A 23047-nucleotide genomic window follows, 5' to 3' on the forward strand; every position below is an offset into this window, starting at 1 on the left:
GAGCCTCTGGCAGTGAACACAGCAGTGCCCAGACATCCCTGTTTGGTTCATTACCGGCAGCAGGATAAGAGGAGTCCTAAGGGCCAAGGTAAATGGGCTCCGTGAAAATGCACCTTAAAGCAGAGGGAGAGCTCTGGAAACTGCTGGACCATCAGATCAATAGACTCAGAGATGACTAAGCTAGGTTGCTTTATGCAGTTTAAACATTTGTGCAGGGAATCCCCCCACGCTGCCTTTTATTGACAGCTACAGATCAATGATAATTTTTGATCATTTTCAACCTACATAAACCCCATGGCCACCTTTGGGGCACTTCAAGTCGTCAAAAATAATCAGAGAAGATGGTGTAAAATTGTCAAACTGCTGAAGACTCCAAGTAGTTTCATGTGCCCCCAGGAGCAGAGTTGAGAGGTTAAAATGTAGTTCATATCGCCAGCAGGACCTCAACTGGCGGAGTGTTCCAGAGAGTCTCGCCTTTATGTCTCGTTAAAGGACTCACTGATTTGTGTCCCTACTCTGACGCTCATGCACATGAGTTTAAAAACAAAAAGCTTCAGTCTCATTGGAAATACGAGGTTGCGGAGAACAAATTACTCCTGTTCTCCTTTACTGAGTCATTCTTTTCATCTGCTGCCTAACGTAAGTAGTTAGTGTCCTTCTAAATAGAAAATAGAGGAATAGTATGTGGACATGGATGGGACAAAGACGAAAGAAACGCAAGTACAAGTTGGTAGCCCAGAGGTCAGGGATAACCAAAAATTATATCTCAAAAGACACAATAAGATGGAAATGGAAAGTAAAAGCAGAATAATGACAATGAAACGTCAAGAGGGAAGAGGATGGAATTAAGATCGTCTCCCCAGGGGAAGGAAGAACGGGGCAGCAGAGGAGTGAAAGGAAGGAACGTGGTTTTCAAGGTGGGCTTTTCCCAGTCAGTGGGGCAGAATGCTACGTCTCCAAAGGAAGGAATGGGATCCAGTACCTTTAAGATCAACAGTGCTCAAGCCAATATGCCAAACTGGAGGCAAAGAACAAGTCCCTGAATGAATAAACAAGACACACCCCAAGCCACAGGGTGACCTGTGCCCGGATTTTATAGTAGGATTCTAAAATCATGAACTCTGGCGTTGGAAATCCACTCAGGGAAGAATAATATCGATTATTTCCTAAAATGTCAAAGAATAAATTGGCAAGGATAGTCCTGCCATTTTGAAGTTTTGCTTTATTCATATGGACTTTACTAAATATTGACAAAAAGTATGTCTATCACTGAGGCTTATTTAAGGCGTGTGTGTGTGTTTCTGTGTGTTGTAGCTCTTCAGAAATAAATTAACATAATATAGGAACTTGTTGTCATTATAAATTTATGATTTAAAAATCCTCCTTCACATTTCCTTTATGTTTATGATATGTGATTATTTTTATTTTTTAAAGAAGATATAGGAGGAAGGTATAGCTCAGTGGTAGAGTGTGTGCTTAGCATGCACAAAGTCCTGGGTTCAACTCCCCAGTACTGCCATTAAAAGTAAACTTATTTATTTTTAATGAATTTATTTATTTTATTAATTAATTTATTTGTAAACATAATTACCCCCCCCCAAAAAAAAAAAACTATAGACAAAATTAAGCAAAACAACTGTAGTAATCACTTTCTGTGGGAATATACCTCTGAACATTTCTGGGCCAGGCGTGCATGAACTTCAGCATCAGGTCTGAGGGTCCTATTTCCACATTTTTGATGGTGGAGGTTTTGAAGCCAGGGCATTTTGAAGACTTCTGCACTCAAAGATCTGGTGATACATGTTTACTAAAAGAATCTATAATGAAATCATATTTTGTTCCTTTTTAAATGGTTGCCTGGCGTGTGTTGGATGACTGAACGTCGGTGGTTAATCATTAAGTACTCACGTTACCAAAAGTGTTTGATAGTATTGCCATCTAGGGGCGGAACGGAATCCTCAGCTCTGAAATAAACTGTAATGGAGCAGGTGCTGCTATTGACAATATACATATGTTTTTGCTTTATAGCCCACATGCTTTTCATGTTTCTTATGACAAAAGCTATCTCTAAATGTCCCCCAACAGCCTACCTTTTTTATATATAATCTGTTAGAGGTGATTACTATTTGCTTTGGAGCTGATGCTTTCTTGGCATCTATTCCTGAACACTCTGAACAAAGAATTGTTCTTTTTTGCATTATTAATCTTGCCCGTGTTTGCCCTATTTCCGCAGAAAAGGAATCATTTATCAGAAAAGAATGTTTGTAATCGGGGCTTGTAGCATCTTCAGCTTTAATATTCATTATGGTCATTCTAGTTCTGTGCTCTGTTTATCTAAAAGACCAATCCAATGTTGTGGAGAAATAAGTTTTAAATATTTATGATCCAACTTTTAATATTTTAAAAAAGAGAAATTAGTATTTCTGTAAAATTTGTTTCAGAGTCTGGTCGCTTCGCAAATGTTTAAATATTAAAAGATTTCAAGAGGTTAGCATGTAATATCGTAATGGGACTTATTGAAACAGGAAAATTGACTTTACAAGTTTTTGGATAAGTAAAGGAAATTATATTTTCTCTGTTTGTAATAAGAAACATGAACTTAGAGAATACGAATGATAATAAGAAACAAGAAACGTGAACTTAGACATAAAACTTACAACCAAGAATGTGAGGAAATGGTGTCAAAAATTATTTCCACAGTGGGTTTTGGTTTTGTCTAACCAAATTTTTTGGAAAATGGTTGTTTGATTTTGCCGCGTTGTTTTAGATTTTATTTATAATGATTTTTGGGTGCCCTTGAGTTAAGTAGAAATTCCACTCACATAACTCTGATGCTTTTGGGTACCTACTCGCAGAAATAACTTCCACCTCTTCATCTTCCATTCCTCCTCCTGTGCCCAACAAGGCAAAAGGACAGTGGAAGACTGTCACACTGAACAAATCAAAGCTGATCTCACAACATTAAGGATAAATATCCTATTAAACCAGTTTAAAAAAAAAACACAACTTCCTCTTGATTATTGACATCCAGTGGGTGTGGTACACAACACAAAGTGTGTGGTTGTGTGTGTTTATTGATACGCACATTCCTGGCACACTTGCAGACGTAATTCCTATTGGTGAACAGACATTTCCATCCAGCCCAGATGTGGAAGGAACACTCTGGGCTCTTTCAAAACATTAGGATTCTTAGCTCCAGTTTAATTATGCAAAATACATGAAATGCTGCTCTCCAGGCAGAGAAAAAGCAATTGTGCTGTTCCTCTTTTTCTTTCCTTTTAAATTAACAAAGACCAAATACTCAAAGCCTAGCTGACCATTACTTTTCGTCAACTGCCTAGTTTTAGTTATGGTGTTTTTAACAAAGGAGAATATTTTCACGTTTACGTTAATGGTAGACTGCTCTCAGGCTGTTTGCGCGTTCATAGTTCAGTCGGCTTGCTGTTTTCTTGTGTTTGTTTTATAGCTTTTGTAAGATGTAGACATACACCAAGAGAATTGAGAGAGGGAGACTGGGGAGATGGGGAGGGTCTTAGGTATAAACAAATAGTGTTGGGGTTTAATAAGAGAGAATTAGGGTTGTTCAGGTTAGATCTCTAAACCCTTAAGATTACCCTACTGTGTACCACACAGCTTGGTGCCGCTGATTTCCATCATGAGCCAAATGCAGCCCCGACCTGAGACATCGTAGATCTTGTTGTTGTTGTTGTTTTTATATATCGCATTCATTGGGTTGCAAACTCTGAAGAGGCCAGGATCCTATCTGACCCACACTATGTGTGTGTCTGAAATCACACAACATTAGGTAATCTATTTAGCGTGTTAAGAACAAGAAAAAACCATATTGTTTTCTTAATAATTCAAAACTCCTCTGTGTTTTTGTGCTGTGTTGCTGGGGTACTTTGGTCAGATTATGACCGTCCAGCAATTGGCAGCAATTTCTAAGAGGAAACTAACCTGTTCCTTTTCTTACAGGGAACAAGCCATCAAGCCCAGCTGTTTGGGTTGGAACCCTTCAAACCATATCACGTGGGTGTTGTGGCCACAAACCAGGCAGGAGAAGTTTCAAGCCCCTGGACTCTGGTTCACACCCTAGAATCTTCCCCAAGTGGACTGAGCAACTTCACAGTACAGCAGAAGGAGAACGGGCGGGCCTTGCTTCTGCAGTGGTCGGAACCTGCCAGAACCAATGGCGTGATTAAGGTAACGGCTACCCTGAATGTGAAATCATGTTTGGCGTTCGCCAGACAAGTAGATGAGCCCTGACAGACCATCAGGCCGCTGTGGGAAGATTCCCTTCACAGCCTGGTTAATTCTTCCTGATAGGCCCCTCCAGGTGCTTAACCATAGATCAGAGAAAACCAGCTCACGTGTGTGATGCTCCCTGAGAACCCAACACTGGCTAAGTGCTCTCTGTGGATTATCTCATTTAATCCTCACATCAACCCTACGCAGTAGGTACCGCTAACACTCACGGGGCACTTAAGGCTGAATCCTCGCCCAAGCCCCCACTGCCATGATGGAACTGGGGTCTGAAGCCAGGAAGTCACACCAGAACCAAACTCTAAATGACTGTGTTCTTCCTGCCTCCTGATTTACCCCACCCAGCTATTTGCTTAAACTTTGCCTGATTTGCGCTTTGAACGGAGCTCGCTCAGCAGGAAACAGGAAGCCCCACATGCCTGCTAAGTCCCTGACGTCCCTACACAGCCATCAGGAGGAGTCTTATTAATGCCACACATACAGCCCAGGCTTCAGCCAGTCTGGGAGCGCAAATGAGGCTGCGTTTCCCTTATTAGCCCACATTCTGATGCTCTGAACCATCGCCCACATGAAAATCAGCCTCACCTCCCTTCTGGTGCTCTTCCCCAGGGATGGTGGTGACGCACCTGTCTGTCTGTTACTGCCTCAGCCTCTAGTCCCCTCTGGCCCTGCGCCACCACCCAGGCCCTCATCAGTTGTCTTCTGCAGGCCAGGACTGAACACCCTGCAGCTATTAGAGACACTCGGTCTCTCCTTTACAACTCCCTCTCAGGGTGGCAAAGACTCCCCCACTAATGCCACACAGAACAGTTAAGAGTAAGCTGCGACTTCGGTTAAAGCTTCCCTGAAGACCCTGTGAGGAGGGGGACAGGAAGTTACCTACAGCAATGACTTGGATCTGTAACTAGAGCTCACAGGCCCAGGCCATCCTTGTGGGCCTCCCTGCAGCTGCCTGGCACAATGAATGCCTCTCTGCCTACCTCCAGGCCCGCCACCTGGAGCAGAAGCTAGCTGCTTTCTGCCAGCCCCCTCGCTGTGACAGAGACAGACTTTGCCCGCTCTGGGACAGGAGGCCTGAGACTTAGGATGCTTGGCCCTAAAATCCAAGTCACAGTCCAAAGGTCCCCATCAGAAAAAAAGAGTTTCTGCTCTCACACCCATCAAAGCCCCGCTCTTTGTGAGTGTGTGTTTCCCGTCCCAGCGTCTGCCTCTTCCGGGCATGATTGGTAATAGAAATACCTACTCCTTTTATCTTCATTTCAATTTCACCAAATACTGTTTTGAGCTTCTACTAAGTGCCAAGAGTGAACAAGACGGGCCCAGTTCTTGCCATCACAGACCTTATGTGTGTGTACAAATACATGAATGGTCAAGACAGAGACAGGCGCACAAAAAGCTAGTACACAGATAAACTGGAGAATTTCAGAGAGTGATGAACATTATAAAGAAAATCAAACAGAATAATGTAATTATGCCTGCTCGGGCTGTTTTAGAATGGATGATCACTTGAATTGAGTTGACATTTGAGCTGAGCCCTGAATGACAAGACAGAGTCAGTCATGTGAAGATATGAGAGCAAAATATTCCAGACAAAGTGAACAGCAAACACAGAGCCTGAAGCCAGGAATGAACTTGGCGTACTCACATGAAGGGAAGAGAGCCAAAGTGGCTGAAGTATTGGGGGGGTGTGCGGAGAGAAAGATGATACTAGAAGAGATTCAAGGGTTTGGTAGGAAGCAGATTGTGCCAACCTTGTGGGCTCTGATAAGGAGCTTGGAATTTATTCTGAGTGCAGTGAAAAAACTACTGAAGGGTTTAGGCAAAAGAAGAGCATAGATAAACTTGTGTTTTTAAAATCATTCTGGTAGAAAATGGGATAAGGAGACCCGTGGAGTTTGGAATCTGTTGAACAATTCAGGGTAGACGTGATGGTAGCTTGAATTCGAGTGGGAGTTGTGAAGGTAGAGCAGGATGGGAGGATGGGAGACCTACTCAGAAGGTAGAGATGGCAAGATTTGTTAATGGACTGGATGTGACACGTGAAGGAAAAGGAGTCCTTCAGAGTGACTTCTGGGTTTGGGCCTTGAGTCACTGGCTGGGAAGGCAAGGCTGGAAGATGCACAGGTTTGAGGGGACCAGTAGGCAGTTGGAGGTACAAATCTAGAACTCTCGGGGAAGTTCTTCACGGAGCTCTGTCTCTCTATATATATATGGAATTCATTAGCAGATGGGTGGTACTCACACCCACGGGCCTGGAGGGGACCAGCTACAGAGAGGACGTAACTGGAGGTGAAGAGCGCTGGGCTCGAGCCCTGGGGAGTACAGACATTTACAGTCAAGGGGAGGAAGAGGACCCAGCCAGGCAAGGGAGGTAGAAGGAAAAGTAGATGAGAGGCATGTTCCCAAAGGGAAGAGAAAATGTGCCAAATGCCGTTGAGAGAGAAAGTAAAATGACGACGGAGACGTGACCCTGGATGTGGAAATGAGGAGGAGGTCATGTGGTCGTGACAAGAAGATCAAGTGGTGAAATGGGAAACCAGAGAGAATGAGACAGCAGCTCTTTAAAGGAGTGGAGATGGAGAGAAAAGCAGTGACATGGGGCAGGAGCGGGGGACTCTGATGTCAGGAAGTTTTATTTAGAAATCAGTGGAGGAGACTAGAGTTCATTTAAACACTAATGGAAATAACCCTGTAGAGGGGGATAAATTGATGAGGCAAGAGGGAATGAGAATAACCCCAGGAGTGAAATCTGTAGGAAGGAGGAGGGGGTGGAGCACCCAGAGCTCAGGTGGCCTTCAGTGTTGGGGGAGGCACTTCATCCATGGCCAAAGGAAGGCAGGCAGATAGTGTGTCCAGATTCACATGCACATGGCAGCAATCATGTGTAACATGAGAACATTCTTTTCTGACGGCCTCCACTTTCTTCAGTCAAATGTCCCATCATGTCAACAACCACCTGTGAGGGAAGGAGGGTGGTGTTGGCAGTTAGTGGGGAAAGGAGATGATACGAAATCATCACTTTGGAAAATGAGACAGCAAGCACATGGGACAATAGAATAAGATGACAAGTTGGTAAACGTCTATTAAGAAGTTTTGGTAAGAAATCTAAAGTGAGACCAGTCAGTACATTTGAGTGTTTTTCTCCAAACCCAGTTAGAAGTTATGGTACAGAAGGAGAGTGGAATTTAACACTAGTTAGAGATTTGCCAAGTGAATACGATTAGAGGGGGAGGCAGGGAGTCACTGAGGCTCAAATTGATTATGGAATCTAAGCTCTCTCCAGAAAATACACTGTTCCCCTTCCCTCAGGGGTGTGATCTTGCCCAGGGACGCCAAGAAGAAAATCACACCAAAATATAATAGTCCAACACAAATAGACTTCCAAGTCTAGGCTATTTAATCTTCAATCACATTAATGTATATCAACAGTCCAATCAGAGTCGAGCTTCCCCAGGAAGAACCTGTGGGAAGACCTGCCTCCCAAGGGACTCTGATGTGTGTCCATTTCATCTTAAGAGGCACCATCATAGGGTCACTACCACCTACAGGAAAGTATCCTGTCTCTCAGGGGCATCGGAGCATGAAAAGAGTGGGGAGACCACCATTCAAAAACAGCTAGATTCCAATTAAATGACTTCCCATCTTCCCCAAAGAACAATGAATAGTGTGGGATGGAAAATTGCTCTGCATCTGCATCAGGAGTGTCCAAATGGTTTTCCCCAGAATGAAAGAATACTTTGCTCCCAAGAAACGATCAGTTCTTCCAAAGCTGGCAAAAGAAAACATGGTGCTTTTTGCCCTCTCCTAGTCATCGGTTTGTATGTATGTTTCTGTACACACGTATAACATGTATTTGTACACACGTATGTGCACATGTGCTTACGCACAGACATGGACACTGTTTCCGCCCTGGCACCCTGGTACAAGTGATGAAGCATTATCATTCCATTTCCCAGTAAATGCTGTGGGAGGTGGACAGTGTAGACGGACCCCATTTAGCCTCTTCAGGCTGAGATCAGGAGCACTTACTATCTATAAAAGAGGGGACTTGAATACTATTCCCCACTTCTAATAAAAGAAAAATAGGAGGGGACCCCATGAACACTCTTCAAGTCCAAGAATCAGGTTCAATAGCCCTTAGCTTTTAGATACATGCTTACGTGATAGCCAACCCTAAAAAAAGAGAAAAGGCAAAGATCATATTCCCCAAATTAATATCAGAAAATGTCTTCTGGTTAGAGTCATCAAGATGAGGGCTAGGAGGCAGGAAAGGTTAAAGGGAGGAGACACCTACACCAAGAAGTCACACACCTTGCTTCTCCCCTCCCTGCAGACATACAGTGTCTTCAGCGACGGCGTCCTGGAGTACGCGGGCCTGAGGCGTCAGTTTCTCTTCCGGCGCCTGGACCCCTTCACCCTCTACACACTGACCCTGGAGGCCTGCACCAGGGCCGGCTGTGCGCACTCGGCACCCCAGCCCCTGTGGACAGAGGAAGCGGCTCCCCAGTCTCAGCTGCCTCCCACCATCCAGTCTGTGGGGTCCACCAGCGTTGAGCTGAGCTGGTCAGAGCCTGTGAACCCAAATGGAAAGATCATTCGCTACGAAGTGATGCGCAGATGCTTTGAGGGAAATGCTTGGGGAAATCAGACAATCCAGGCCGATGAGAAAATTGTTTTCACAGAATATAATACCGAGAGGAAAATGTTTCTGTATAACGACACAGGTCTGCAGCCGTGGGTGCACTGTGAATATAAAATCCACACTTGGAATTCAGCCGGCCAGACCTGCAGCTCTTGGAGTGCAGTGAAGACAAGGCAGGCCCCTCCAGAGGGCCTCCCTCCACCTGAGATAGCCCAGGTATCTGTAAGCCCCCCCAAACTGCTGATTTCCTGGGTGCCCCCAGAGAAGCCGAATGGCGTCATCCAGTCCTATAAGCTTCGCAGGGATGGGGTGCTCTATCCCTTCAGCTTTGATGCCATGACTTTCAGTTACACTGATGAAGAGCTGCTCCCTTTCTCCTCGTACAGTTACGCCATCACAGCCTGCTCCAGGGGAGGCTGCTCCACCAGCAGGCCCAGCAGCGTCACAACCCTTGAGGCTGCCCCTGCAGGGGTCAGCCCTCCAGCCCTCTGGACCATCAGTGCCACTCAAATAAATGTATCTTGGTCGCCACCATCCATTCAAAATGGAGAGATCACTAAATATTTACTTCGATTTGATGGTGAGGAGTACCTGGCTGGACAGAGCCTGTCCCTGCTGGTCTCCCACCTGCAGCCCTACACACGGTATAATTTCTCCCTGGTGGCCTGTACCAACGGAGGCTGCACAGCCAGCGCAGCAAACTCCGCCTGGACGATGGAGGCTGCACCACAGAACATGGACCCGCCGAAACTGCAGGTCACAGGCTCAGAGTCAATAGAAATCACCTGGAAACCGCCGAGAACCCCCAACGGCCAGATCAGAAGTTATGAACTTAGGAGGGATGGAGCCCTTTTGTATACCGGCCTGGAAACTCGCTATCATGACTTCACTCTCACCCCAGGCATGGAGTATGGCTACACGGTCATGGCCAACAACAGCCAAGGGGGTGTTTTGAGTCCACTTGTCAAAGATCGGACCAGCCCCTCTGCGCCTTCAGGGATGGAACCTCCAAATTTGCAGGCCAAGGGCCCCCAGGAGATCTTAGTGACCTGGGACCCTCCAGTCAGGACAAATGGTCATATCGTCAACTACACCTCCTTTATCCGTGAGCTGTTTGAACGAGAAACAAAAGCCATACACATAAACACAACTCATAATTCTTTTGGCACACGGTCGTTGACGGTAAACCAGCTGAAGCCGTTTCACAGGTAGGTAGCTGACGCTGGGTTTACTGAGAACCGGCCACTGCCCTTGCTGTTGAGTGAGCCCGCAGTCAGTTCCAAGGAAGACTCGAGTAGCAGGATAAGTAGTGTCCCCAGCCCCCATCCCTTTAGCCTTCCAAGTGGACTAACCACATCCTCATCCAGCCAAAACCTGCTTGCATAACTCCTGGAGAGCAAAATTCTTGCAGGTGATGTTTTGAGAGTCAGTTTTCTTACAAACGTTTGCGATTTATCACGATGTCTGGAACAAGTAGCAAGGAGGTTGGGGCCACTTCCCTGAGTCTGGTTTCTCCTGGAAACAAGACAGCACCTGGACAGGTCTGAGAACCCTAGTCGTGCTATCTGACCTAGGCTGGGAGGAAAAGGAGGTATTATGTTAAAGAAGGAGAAAAGTGCCAGTCAGTGAGAGCTATTGCCAGCCAGAGCTGGGCTGATCCAAAGTTTGTTCCAGGGAGAGTCTTTCTTACTGAATCCAGCACCTCTTCCAGGGTTAATGAGGCACCCCTGATTCCATTTGCCCCACCCTCATGGTCCCCCCAGCTCTGATCTCATGGTTTCTCGGGACGGTGCCACCTTGCCAGCTCATGTTTTCTCAGCGGTCCCCTCTGTGCTGTCTGATGAGCACAGATGTTTCCACACAGAAGAATCTGACCAGCAGCCCTCTTCCTATAGCTTAAAGAATAGCTTGGCATTTTTCCCCATCACATTTTAAGTAACTTAAAATCCCCAGAGAGAAGAGTAATAAAAGTCATATTATGCTTAAAATTTAGTAAAATGAACAGAACCACTTAAAAAAATTAAAGGCTGGGAGGGTGTTGATTTCCAACCACCGTCGGTAAGATTCAGCTGTTACTATAGTCTACTGACGTGTGGATCAGATCCCTCCGGTAATTATCTCTGATACATAGTGCTGTTTCAGTGCAACATTCACGGTCTTCTGTGCATCTACTCAGGACAATTATTTAGGTTCGCATGAAATATTAAACAGTAATTAAAACTTCCACAGGTATCTTCCTTAGCTACTCCACATGCTGTGTGAGTTGGCTTTTATCTTACTCTGATTCAAGGCATAAAAAAGGACCACATTAGCTGCAAAGCTATACATTTTATACTGGCTTCCTCTTTACCTGACTGGTCCCTGCAGGTTTTAAAGATCATAATCAGTTTGCTCCCCTCTGAAACTCGTATTCAGAAGGATTTCTAGGGAAGAAAAGGTTTCCAGATGTGAAAAGGGCACTTCTCTCAGGCTGAAAAAAGAAAGTCTGATTTTTCTGAGAAACGTAGCCATGCTATTTAAGGCAACAAGATGTCTCTTGCCTGTCCACTTTAATTGAAGACGTAAGTGACATTAATGACTTAAAACAGAATGTCACTTCTATATGAAGTTGGGATTCGTGTCGTTTGGGGTCCTTCCAGTGGATTGATGTTTATTGAAGACTGCAAATTCGTGTGTTCTCCTTGGGGTACTGCCAGCTGATTAGTTGGAAAAGAGATCCTGGGAATACACTAAGAAACAGAAAGAATCTGACCCAGAATTTTAAAACTGCCACAGATAATCCTGAAAACAAATAATCCATATGTGGAAGATCTAAACTGGCTTCTCAGAATCGCTTAGAAGTCAGAGCTGCCAGTCACAGCTGGTAGCCCCATCACGGTGGAGATGAAGCAGGCATCAGAGGAGCGGGAGAGAAGGAGCAGCAGAAAAGGGGAATGAGAGGCCCCCAAAGGGAGAAAGGGAGAGGGGAAACAGAAAGAAAGCAAGTCAGAGAACAGAAGGCAGTGATTATCTGCAGGAAGGAAAGCAGAAAATTGAAGAGGGAAAGGCTGGAACCGAAAGAAATAAAGGGCGAAAGGTAGGTGGTGGCCAGAGCTTGGGGGGAAATTAGGGGTGTCATAAAGTCAGTGGGGCATGGGAAGGAGGGGGAAGGAATTATTTGCAGCCATAGGCACTTAAGACTAACAAAAGCCCCTTCTGTTGGAATGGAAACATCCCAGCTATGTAAATAGACCTTTCCGAGTGGCAGGAGACCAGCTTTGAGGAAAAACGTAATTGATTGGTTGAGCTTAACTGGATGGTGATAAGGTGTCTCTGTGATTGATAATCTGGTGTGTGGCTGGGTAAACTTTGGCCCCAGAAGGTCTCTGTGTGGTGTTAGGGAGCCTGTTTTAAGATGTCAGGTATCAGGTGAGGGGATTTATTACCACAGAGACCTTAACTCCGTGATGTTCCTTCCTGACCTGGAAACACTCCTGAGGAATCATTTAGCTCCAGCTACAGAGGGAGGAGGAGCCCAGGGCTGTGGAAAACTGGTGCAGACTCCCAAGATCTGCATTCTTCCTCACTGTGTCCAGTCATTCTGCAGAATACCAGCTTCCTGCTGGAGAGACTCTTGAAAGGTTATTGATTCTGTACATTCCTGTTTAGGGAAGAGTTGCATCCGGTCCACCCTTACTAGACAGGTGAGAATCTTTGCTGTAGTTTGGAAAGCCAGGAGGATTGAAAATGTTCTAAAATTTCCGTGGAAATATGACTGTTGTCCTTGAAAAGGATTCGTTGTAGACAAGAATAAATATAAACGTATCTTTTTGTTTTTTCAGAAAACACTTGGTCTTTGAAAGATTCTTCCCATGAAAATCTATTTTGCCAATAATGAATCATTTCTGCCTTGTGTCCCAAAGGTATGAAGTTCGAATTCAAGCCTGTACCAGGCTGGGATGTGGGTCAAGTGACTGGACATCTATCCAGACCCCTGAGACTGCACCTCAGAAGCAGCCCTCTCCACACCTAGAGGTGCAGATGGCTCCAGGGGGCTTCCAGCCCACGGTTTCCCTTTTGTGGACAGAACCTCTCCAGCCAAATGGAAAAGTTTTATATTACGAATTGTATAGAAGACAAGTAGCAACTCAGACTGGAAAATCAAGTCCAGTGCTAACCTATAATGGAAGCTTGACCTCTTTTAAGGATGCTGAACTACTGCCTTTCACAGAGTATGAGTACCAGGTAAGAAATGTGTATACCAACAACTCACACTGAGATGGTGTGCACATCTCCACGCCTGCCTGGAAGAAGTGCTTGCAATTTGAAAAGCTACTTAAAAAAATATGGAGCTTAAGTAATTTAATAATATTCTTTTTAGGAGGTGTGAGTGGTTAACGAGGGAGGGAAGGGCATGTTCATTTGCCTTCTTCGTTTTTGTGGTGCTTAGTCTGCATGACATGTGCGTGTTATTCCTACGCAGATTTCGGGTGAAGCATTTGCATTCCTTACTCACGAAGTGGTTTCCACCCTTAAGCTTCCGTCTGTCAGTGTTGCCTTGGTCGGAAATACTCCTTGTGAAAAGATTGCTTTGAAAATGACTCATTAATGGTACCAAGAGGAAATAAAATCTCATGGCAAGCATCTCCAGCCCCTGTCCTCAAGAAAGTCACAGGCTGCTGAGAAAAGTCTAGAGGAAAGCAAACAACCTGTGCGTGTTTTGTAGGAGGACAGCCTGAAAAAGAGGGCCTTGCATATGCCCCAAAAGCCAGGAATTAAGAAAAATATTGTGAAGGTATTCTGAAATCTACAGAAGACTTCTGTTAGGTTTGCTCTGTTTTGCCTTCAGAGTGCGTTTGCATTCTTCTTGTAACAGCAGCCCCAGTTCCCGTGGGGGCAGAATTCCTCCACCCTGGGCTCAGGCTTGGTGCGAGTGGCAGTCAACGTGTCAGGCTGTCTCCTAGCCAAGTGGTGGGCACCTGAGCCGTGCTCAGCCCCTCCGGCTTGCCTGGGGCTGAGCAGACTTGCCAGCAAAGGAACTCAACTTTAAAAGGGGGAGCTAAGAGGTCCTGATAAAATATCTCTAACTTCAACTCCAAAGCTTTTCTTATCCCTGTCATTTTCAAGCAAGTTTCCCCAACTGTTCTTTTCATTTCATATACAGTTGTCCCTCAGTATCCAAGGGGGATTGGTTCCAGGACCCCTGCAGATACCAAAATCCTCAAATGCTCAAGTCCCGTGTATAAAAATGGAGTAGTATTTGTATGTAACCTGTGCACATCGTTTCATATACTTTAATTCATCTCTAAATTATTTATAATACCTAAGACAATATAAATGTGATGTAAATAGTTACAATGTAAAGGCTATGTAAATCGTGGCAGGCAGGCAGCAAATTCAAGTTTTGATTTTTGGAACTTTCTGGAATTTTTTCCCCCCAAATACTCTCGATCCATAGTTGATTGAATCCGTGGATGCAGAACCACAGATAAGGAGGGTTGACTGTACTCCCAAGAAACTCTGTTGCCTAAGTCAGAATCAGTTTCTCTTGCTTGCAGTCAAATTGTTACCCCGAACGGGGAAGGGAAAAGACCCCAGTTCTTGTCTTAACAGAAAGATAAGGATTCAGATGGGAGATGGAAGCATTGTGTAGTGAAAGTTTTTAAAGGTTTTCTTTAGCAAAGGAACAGTACACCTCCAAGAATGGGAGGTGGGCTGATCCGAGGGCGGAGAGCAGTGGTCTTGTTTGCCCCCTTCTCTTACACCTTCGCTTAGAGGTGGTCTCTTGATTGATTGATGGCTCTTGCCCCTGGAAATCTTTGGCCTCTAATTAGACAAAACTAAATGACCCACGGATACTAAAAGCAAACCAGTGATGATAGCTTCCTTGGCATCATGTTGTGTCCTTGGGTTAAGTAATTGGCCACATGATCTATAATGTCTCATCGGTTTTCTAAGGAATGGTAAACTCCAAGCATGGGTCTTGCTGTTGGAGGACGGAGGGAATGAAAAATACCCACCGAACTGAGAAGGTACCTTGAGACTGAAAAACCTCCATCTAATCAATGGCTCAGTTTATTACAGGGTAACTTACAGGGTGGGGTTGAGTGGACAGTGATTCAGAAGACTGGTAGCTGCCCTCTGCCCTGCGAAGGAACCAGTGGGACAATTTTATCCTTAATCTAGAGTCTGGGTGTAGGTGCCTGGAGATAGGACGTGCGTTCCTAAGTCAGGATTTCTGAAAGGGTATCTATTTTCACCGGGAATATGTCAGCAAAGGTCTTCATCATTGTTTGGGGACTAACAGAGCATAGAGGCCACCTGGTCCTAGTGATTGTTAAACAATGTCTATTAACTACAAAGTCCTTGATGACCGAGAAGTGATTCACTGCACAGGACAGTCCGGGGTAGGGTCAGCGGAAGGGCAGGAGGAACTGTGTGAGCCCAGGAGGGTGTCCGTTAGGCCAACAGCTGTACTCTCACCAGAAGCTAAGGACAGCCAGGTACCAGGGGACCCACATGTCAGAGGGGAGATGAATTAAGGACGTCAGGCTTCACTGTCTCTTTTGTAACTGTTATTATTGTCTTCATCTTCCATACTCATTGTATTCAAACGAAATTATTTAATTTGATTTTCATAACAAACTGGTCTCAAAATTGCATTTAGTAGCTAATCCTATGTTGTTACAGCATAAGGATAGAGAGAGAGAAAAAATCTAGCCTATCAGCCCCAAAATCCAGTCCTTACAGGAATTATTTTCAAAAATATAGATTAAATGCCAAAATAAATAAACTAAAATATTGGATTTATTTAGCCTGTGTAAATGCTGAGTCTTTATGGATCCCGAGTTATCTTACAGAAGTCATTTAGGAAGTAATGTACTAAAAAAATTGATTTCCCTTTAACAAAAGAACATTTTGTCTTTGAGATGAATTCAGATAGCTCTCAAACCTGTCTGAGGGCTACTTTATCTTCAAGTTGTTTTTTCAGAAAATACCTTTATTGTCCTAGAGTCATGGGTTCATCCAACATGTCTGTGATTTGACCCGTCCGCAGAGGAGTGTATTTTTGAAGCAATCCATATATTTGTATGGAATGAAAGCAAAGAACTGAGAAACTGCCCAGAAATGTGAACCTATTCATCAGGCAGGTGGTGATGATCTGTGGTTGGGTAGGTGGCTTCCACCTGGTGTGCCTAAGGGGGTCATGTGTCCATCCCCACACCCCTCTACATGGCCAGACATCGTTGTCTTCGTTTCTGGTTTTAAGTCATGGAAGGTAGCTTCCAAAATTTAGTTATGTGGTAGAACAGGACAGCGTTCTCTAGTCTAAATTAATTCATCAATGACCAGCGATAGCACCCGGGGAAAAGGATAGAGCGTGGATAACTTCTGATGGATGGGAGGGTCAAGAAATAGCTGAAATGAGATTCTTACTGAGAGAGGAGGGAACCACTGGCTACAGAAGATCTTAACGCCAAGGACCGACAAATGTCGCCTACCTCACAACAATTCACACAACCAGCCTGGGAACCAGCAAGTCTGAAGGCAGGAAAAAGCGATGTGATTTTATGAGCACCTTCTAAGTTTTTCAGTAATATCTCAATTTTTAAAAAATGTCATACATTTTATTTGTCAACAATTTCTCGATAAAGCCAAGAAGTTTTCTAGAAAGAGTATCTAGTTATGTTTTATATGAAAATGCTGTAGATTGAATCAAGTTAAGTTCCTTTTTCAGAAACTTTTCAGGAACACTCAAAAAGTAGCCATCCTACATGTAGGTACACATTCTGAATCAAAGTGAAGTAAGAATTAGTTGTGCACATTCTATTGGTGTGATTTTTTTTAATTGAAATATAGTTGATTTACAATGTTGTGTTAGCTTCAGGTGTACAGCATAGTGATTCAATTATACATATATATTCTTTTTCATATTCTTTTCCATTATAGGTTATTACAAGCTATTGAATAGAGTTCCCTGTGCTATACAGTAGGACCTTGTTTGTTTATTTTGTATATAGTTTGTATCTGTTAATCCCACCGCTTTCCCTTTTGGTAACCATAAGTTTGTTTCTATGTCTGTGAGTCTGTTTCTGTTTTGTAAGTAAGTTCATTTGTGCCATTTTTTTAGATCCCACATATAAGTGATATCATATGATATTCATCTTTCTCTGTCTGATTTACTTATAATGATAATCTTTAGACACATCCATGCTGCTGCAAATGGCATTATTTTGCTCTTTTTTGCCACAGTTTCTTTATCCAGTCATTTGTCGATAGGCATTTAGGTTGCTTCCACATCTTGGCTATTGTAAATCGTGCTACTGTGAACACTGGGGTGCATGTATCTTTTTGAATTAGATTTTCTTCAGATATATGCCCAGAAGTGGGATTGCTGGATCATATGGCATCTCTACTTTTAGTTCTTTAAGGAACCTCCATACCATTTTCCATAGTGGCTGCACAAAATTATATTCCCAACAGTGTAAGAGGGTTCCCTTTTCTCCACACCGTCTCCAGCATTTAGTGTTTATGGACTTTTTAACACCATTCTGACTGGTGTGACGTGCTACCTCACTGTAGTTTTGTTGTGCATTCCTCTGATAACTAGTGATACTGAGCATCTTTTCATGTGCCTACTGGCCGTCTCTATGTCTTCATTGGAGAAATGTCTGTTTAGCTTCTTCCACCCATTTTTGGATTGAATTGTTTGTTTTTTTCTTATTGAGTTGTATAAGCTCTTTGAGTAATAGCTCGATATTGAATGCCCTAATGGTAGTGGCTCCCAGTGTTTATAGTACAAAAAGGATTGCCCAAAGAGTGCTTCAAAGTGCAGATACCAAGGGGTGGGGTGGGGATTCCCCAAAATCTGCATTTTTTTTTTAACAAGCAGCTTAGATGATTCACAACCTACTTTTTTGAGAAATACTGCCCCAGAGGGTGCAGCGTTGTTGCCATGCTACTTAAGCCTGATTTTCAAGCACTGATTTCCTGAATCAGTGGTCCTCAGCCCTGACTGCACATTAGGGTCACCTGGGGAACTTTAACAGCCTTTCCCCATCCCCCTGTAGTTCTGATTCTGGGGTGGGTCCAGGCATCAGTGCATTTCAAGGGGTCCCCAGGTGACTCTAATGCACAGCCAGGGTTGCGAATCACAGTCCTAAACCATCGTAAACTGATTGCCTAAGTAAGTGCAGCCTGCTCCCCACAAGCGCCTAATTTACATGATGATAATTAACGACCAGCCTATCTACCTTGGTCTGTCCATGGCTTTCCTGAATCTGAGTCCTGTTTATGGCTTTGGTATGAAGCTGGAAAGGGGGACAGACTATATTACCTGCTAAGCTCATGTCTCCATCAATCATTTTTTTTTTTTTTAACTCTGGAGTGTGGATTTCATTTGATTTTTGCTGTCGTTGTTTAATTCTGTTTCGTTTCTCACTTGGGAGACCTGGATTTTTGGTGGGAAGAGTAACATTCATCATTATTTACAACGGGATTTTTTTTTTCGTAGTTTGATTCATTTCAACAAAACTTCTGGAATTCTGGGATTTTGAAGGATTTGACTCTGAAGGATCAGCTTTAGTAAAAGGAGTAAGATTTGAAATAGAAATCACAGAAACTTGGATTTTTTTTTTTAAACTACTTCACCCAGATGAATGGCCTGGCTTTGCAGAGCGCTGCAGCTCAGGGTCCCATTAACAAACATTTTTCAGTGAATTTCAGATACAATTTAGTTTACCCAAAGCTGATTTTCAAACAACTCTATAAATGTGTGATTCATCCATAAATGAGATGCATCTTTACTAAATGAAATTCTTTCAATGCACAGAGCTTTTCCCTTTTCTTTTTCTTTTTTTTTTTTTTGGTGGTGGTGGGGAACATTTTAAATATGAACTTTATTTTAAATTTAAAGAAACACTGAAAATAAACACTTTTTACAAATTCTATCAAACAGTTAAAACATAATCTAGGAATGATAAGCATTAATTCTTAATTCAAAATAATGACATTCATAGATTGAAACTTCCTCTGTGCTTTGGTTTCCTTATCTTTAAAATGTGGATGGGAGCACCACCCAACTCCTGGGCTTGCTTTGGGATAAAATGTGTTGATACGTGAATGTGCTTAGGACAGTGCCTCATACATAGAAACTATTCAACCATTATAATAATAGCAGCTATCATTATTATTGCCTTCCCACCTCGGAGCTGAAAGAGAACTTCTCTTTGTATTCATAAGTCAACCAAGGACAGGTCTCTTCCCGACATCCTACAGCTGTGTATCTTCCTGTGACCAAGAGGACAGAGGACCGTGACTGAGTAGGCCTGCTCATAAGACCCCTTCCTACAGTCAGGGGTTCAGGGGTATGTGGGGAACACTTTTACCCAGAACCAAGAGCTGCCCCGGCACACGGCACACACCAGCCATGCTGCTGTGAAATAGATCATTTCCCATTAGATGCTCACAACCATTCTGTTTTCCAGGTGAAGAAACTGAGTGAAAAAAATCACACAGTTTTGGGCAAGTTACTTAATTTCCTATAGCCTCACTTTCTCATTAAAAAAAAAAGGGGGGGGTATATTATGAGAACTGAGAAATGTTATGTGTCTAGCAGGATGCCCGCTACATGGTAGGGCCACCTCCCCACTCTACCCTCAGCCCCCTACTCAATAAAAGAAGGGAAAAAAGCCAAGTTAAGAAAAGTCTTTTTTAAAAAATTTAAAAAGAGAAAGAAAATCCTTAAGTCTCTGACAGTGAATCATTAATAAAATGCTAGAGTGTAAAAATCTCCAGCCAGGAGCACAGCTGGCTCTGAGGGGTGATGCCCTTTCCACGAGGCACCTCGGCCTCCCTCGTCCTCGCTGCTTCTCTCCCAGGAGGACTTGCCCGCATTCCCACGGCTAAGCTTCTTTCCAACTGTCGTAGTCTGATTCTGCAATTCTGTGACTGGCTATTTGCTTCAAATTGCTTGTTTTCTGTTCCTTTCACCCTTAAATCCTCCCTTCCCTAAGCGTTTTTATACATCACATTTAAAGAAAATTTATTGAGCATGTTTTCTGTTTGGCTTTGGACTTGGCATTTAATTAGGTGTTAATCCCACGAATGTATGTCTGACCAGCATTGAGGCTTTTGTTTGGTTCATTTCTCCCACGAGATCCCAGCCACTCCACCCTCAACTCCCGCAGCTCAAGGTTTTAAATGATTTATTGATACTGGCTGACTCAGCAGTGTGTTTATTCTAAAATTTTAGAGCCTGAGCACTGCAACTTAGCCTGACGGCCATCAGGACATTTCAGTGAATGGAAATCTGAATTCTGCCACTGGGCCAGGGACCATGTCCGGTTTTGCCATCAGGTCTTTTGTGCCAAGAGGAGATCGTTTCTGCCTGTGAGTGTGCGGGCACACTTGGCAGCAGGCCCTAATTCACACCGGTGCAAGTCCCTGTTCTTTCCTGTCTCTCGCGGCAGCTCCTAGGCCCCCATTCCTAAATCCCCATCTCTACGTTACAATCACTGCGCCGCCTGTGGGATGGATGGCTTCTCCCCCTCAAGGGGAAGAGGATGCTAAAACCATTCACTGAAGCACATGTTGATCCCCCCGTCTCTGTGTTAGAGGCTTGTTTGCTGGACGTAAAACATTCAGTGCAACCAAATTTTCTCCAACTGAATGTAAATAATGTATAATTTCCAACCCATTCTCCTGGCTCTTCACAACAATTCCTGTTCAGCAAGGTAGCTATAAAAGTGAATGCTTCCCAAAGTCACCTGGGCCTTAGGTCCTACCAGAACATCCAGGAAAAGGAGAGACATGTTTTACTTATTTCCCTTGACCCTTTAAGTTGAGGATTTAATAACTTGTCATTATTATGCACCCACCAGGTTCAAAGTGTAAACCCAATTGCTAGGATTGGAGCAGGAGGCTAAAAACCACAGACTCTCCCCCTCAGGGGCTTGAAGTTTAGTTGATAAGACAAAGAAACAGCCCCATGGACAATGTATTCATAAAAATGCATGGAAGGTAGCATCAGCTGTGAAGGGACAGACCTGAATGATCCAAATGATGGTGCAGCAGACCCGGGAGAAGCAGAGACCTCGTCCTCACCTTCAGGGACAGCGCCGTCTCGGAGCCAGACTCCCCTGGACGCTCATTCCACTCCCTGGCCTGATGGTCTTGAGGAGCACGGGGTGTTCCTTGATATGAGAGACATGAGGAGGCACTATTTCTCCATTTCTTCAGTCTCACAAAAAAAATGCCCTTCTAAATCTGCATTCTCTGATGCCCCTCCCAGCCTACACACTGTTATTGGTGCCTTGTAAGGGTTCAAAATGTTCTCCCCTCCCTCAGTCAGGATCTCAGCAGGAAGCAGCATGCTCTAAAGGGCATTTAAAGGGAATTTAATGAAAAGGTTATTTACAGAGGTGTGGACGGGATGAAGGGAGTCAGCAGGATGTTGAGGCATCCAGGGACAGCTGTAGCCAGAAGCTATTTCCCTCTAGGCCTAAAGGGACAAGGGGAAGAGGAAGCTCCTGGAACCCAGCAAACGCTGTAGCCAGTGGGGAGGGGCTGCCCTATAGAAGCCGTGCCCATAGAGAAGGAGCACAGCCTTGCCAAACTGGGATGCCACAGAGAGAGCGAAGGAGAAAGCTGAAACTCTCTTCCTCTTTTGTAAAGCAGTCTGCAGAGCCAGCTTTTGGTGGGTGCAGAGCAGAGGTGGGCAGAGAACAGATTTGGGAACAGACGGAGAATGCCCAGCACATGCCCTGTACCCCAGACTGGCACTGCTTCTTGCCCAAGTTGTGACAGCACCTTCCCCAGCAGAATTCTTTCTGAGCTAGGGGATCACCTGGCAAGCTTCGGCTGGCCACTCTACGATTATTGACAAAACATTAAGTAAATCTGAAGGTTTTAGGGGGATTGCTTGGACTAATGGTTTGTTTCCATTAAATTCTAAATAAATGTCTTGGCCTATAGGAAGCAATCAAATCTACAGGTGGAAACAAAAACGTTAACATATTGAGGTAAATCAGATGCCTTCAATTGAAATCTTTAAGAAGATGGTCGAGGTTTTCTCTTGTAAATTGATTTATCTATCTGATCATGACTAAGATGCCTGTAAGTGTCTAGGAGATTGTACAGTTCTCTCCCAAAGGCATATTTGCAATGGAAACTGGAAATGGATTTCTTTTCTTTGAAGAATCCATTGAATTGCTCCACTGTTTCCTTTTCTCATAGTTTGGGGTGCTTTTGAGAAATTTTAGTTAATAATAAGGTATGTAGAGGATGCCATCCAGTCAACAAATTTTGATGTAGAAGTAATATTTTGGAAAAGCCAGGCTTTATTTATTCTAACTCTGAGTTCTAGAGTGGAGAAGTACCTGGAGACAGAGACACAGAGAGCTGTGGGCAAACCTCAGGATGCTGTGAGGGTTTTCAAATCTGTTGTTGATTTATCACAGCTAAATGGACCCAGAAGTGAGTTATAGAATTGCTGTTTAGTCTCTCTTTCTCTCCCAAGCAGTCAAGTCACTCTCTCCTGACTTTCCACACAAATAACATAATAATAACCATCATTCTTTATTTAATGCTTGCTGTGTGCTAAGGACTGTGTTAAAAACTTCGCATGCTTTAACTCATAATAATCATTTGAGATAAGGATTATTATGAACAATAACACTTAGGAATCCGAGGCACTGCGAGACTGGTTAACATACCCAAGAATACAGCTGGTGAGCAGAAGAACTCAAATTTGAACCTTGAAATTCAGGTTCCAAAGACTGTGTTCTTAAATTCACCCTCTGGTGGCTCCAAACTGCATTTGTGTACAACTCTGGGGCTTTCAAAATTTTAATAAAATATTTATAAATGTACTTATCCACCACCCCATCCCTCAAAATTTATAGCAATTTTATTGCACATAAATCTCAGAATAGCCTTGCAAGGTAGATAATTATTTCTTCTGTATCATCAGAAAACTAAATGATAGAGCAAGTTACCTAGTCAGAAAATGGCAAGAGTTAGAACTCAGGTCCAGATGTTCTGCCCCAAATCCAGTCCCCCCGCAATAGGAGCATGAACTCCTGACCCTGCCAAGATAAACTGACTTAGGTTGTAATCTGGGCTACGTGGTTTATTGGCCCTGTATCCTTGGCCAGTAATTTA

At 43.8% G+C, this 23047-nt stretch overlaps 1 protein-coding gene across 1 annotated transcript in view; it reads left to right on the forward strand.

Moving 5' to 3' along the window:
* The window catches only part of USH2A (usherin), a 640561-nt gene that overhangs the window by 591495 nt on the left and 26019 nt on the right, over window positions 1–23047 (forward strand). The window contains exons 61-63 of the mRNA XM_032466772.1: window positions 3976–4203; window positions 8597–10113; window positions 12808–13129. Of these exons, the coding sequence (XP_032322663.1) occupies window positions 3976–4203; window positions 8597–10113; window positions 12808–13129 (2067 nt within the window). The remainder of the gene's footprint in view (window positions 1–3975; window positions 4204–8596; window positions 10114–12807; window positions 13130–23047) is intronic.

This window comes from Camelus ferus, chromosome 23 (genome assembly GCF_009834535.1).
Source record: "Camelus ferus isolate YT-003-E chromosome 23, BCGSAC_Cfer_1.0, whole genome shotgun sequence".
NCBI classification, from domain to species: Eukaryota; Metazoa; Chordata; class Mammalia; order Artiodactyla; family Camelidae; genus Camelus; species Camelus ferus.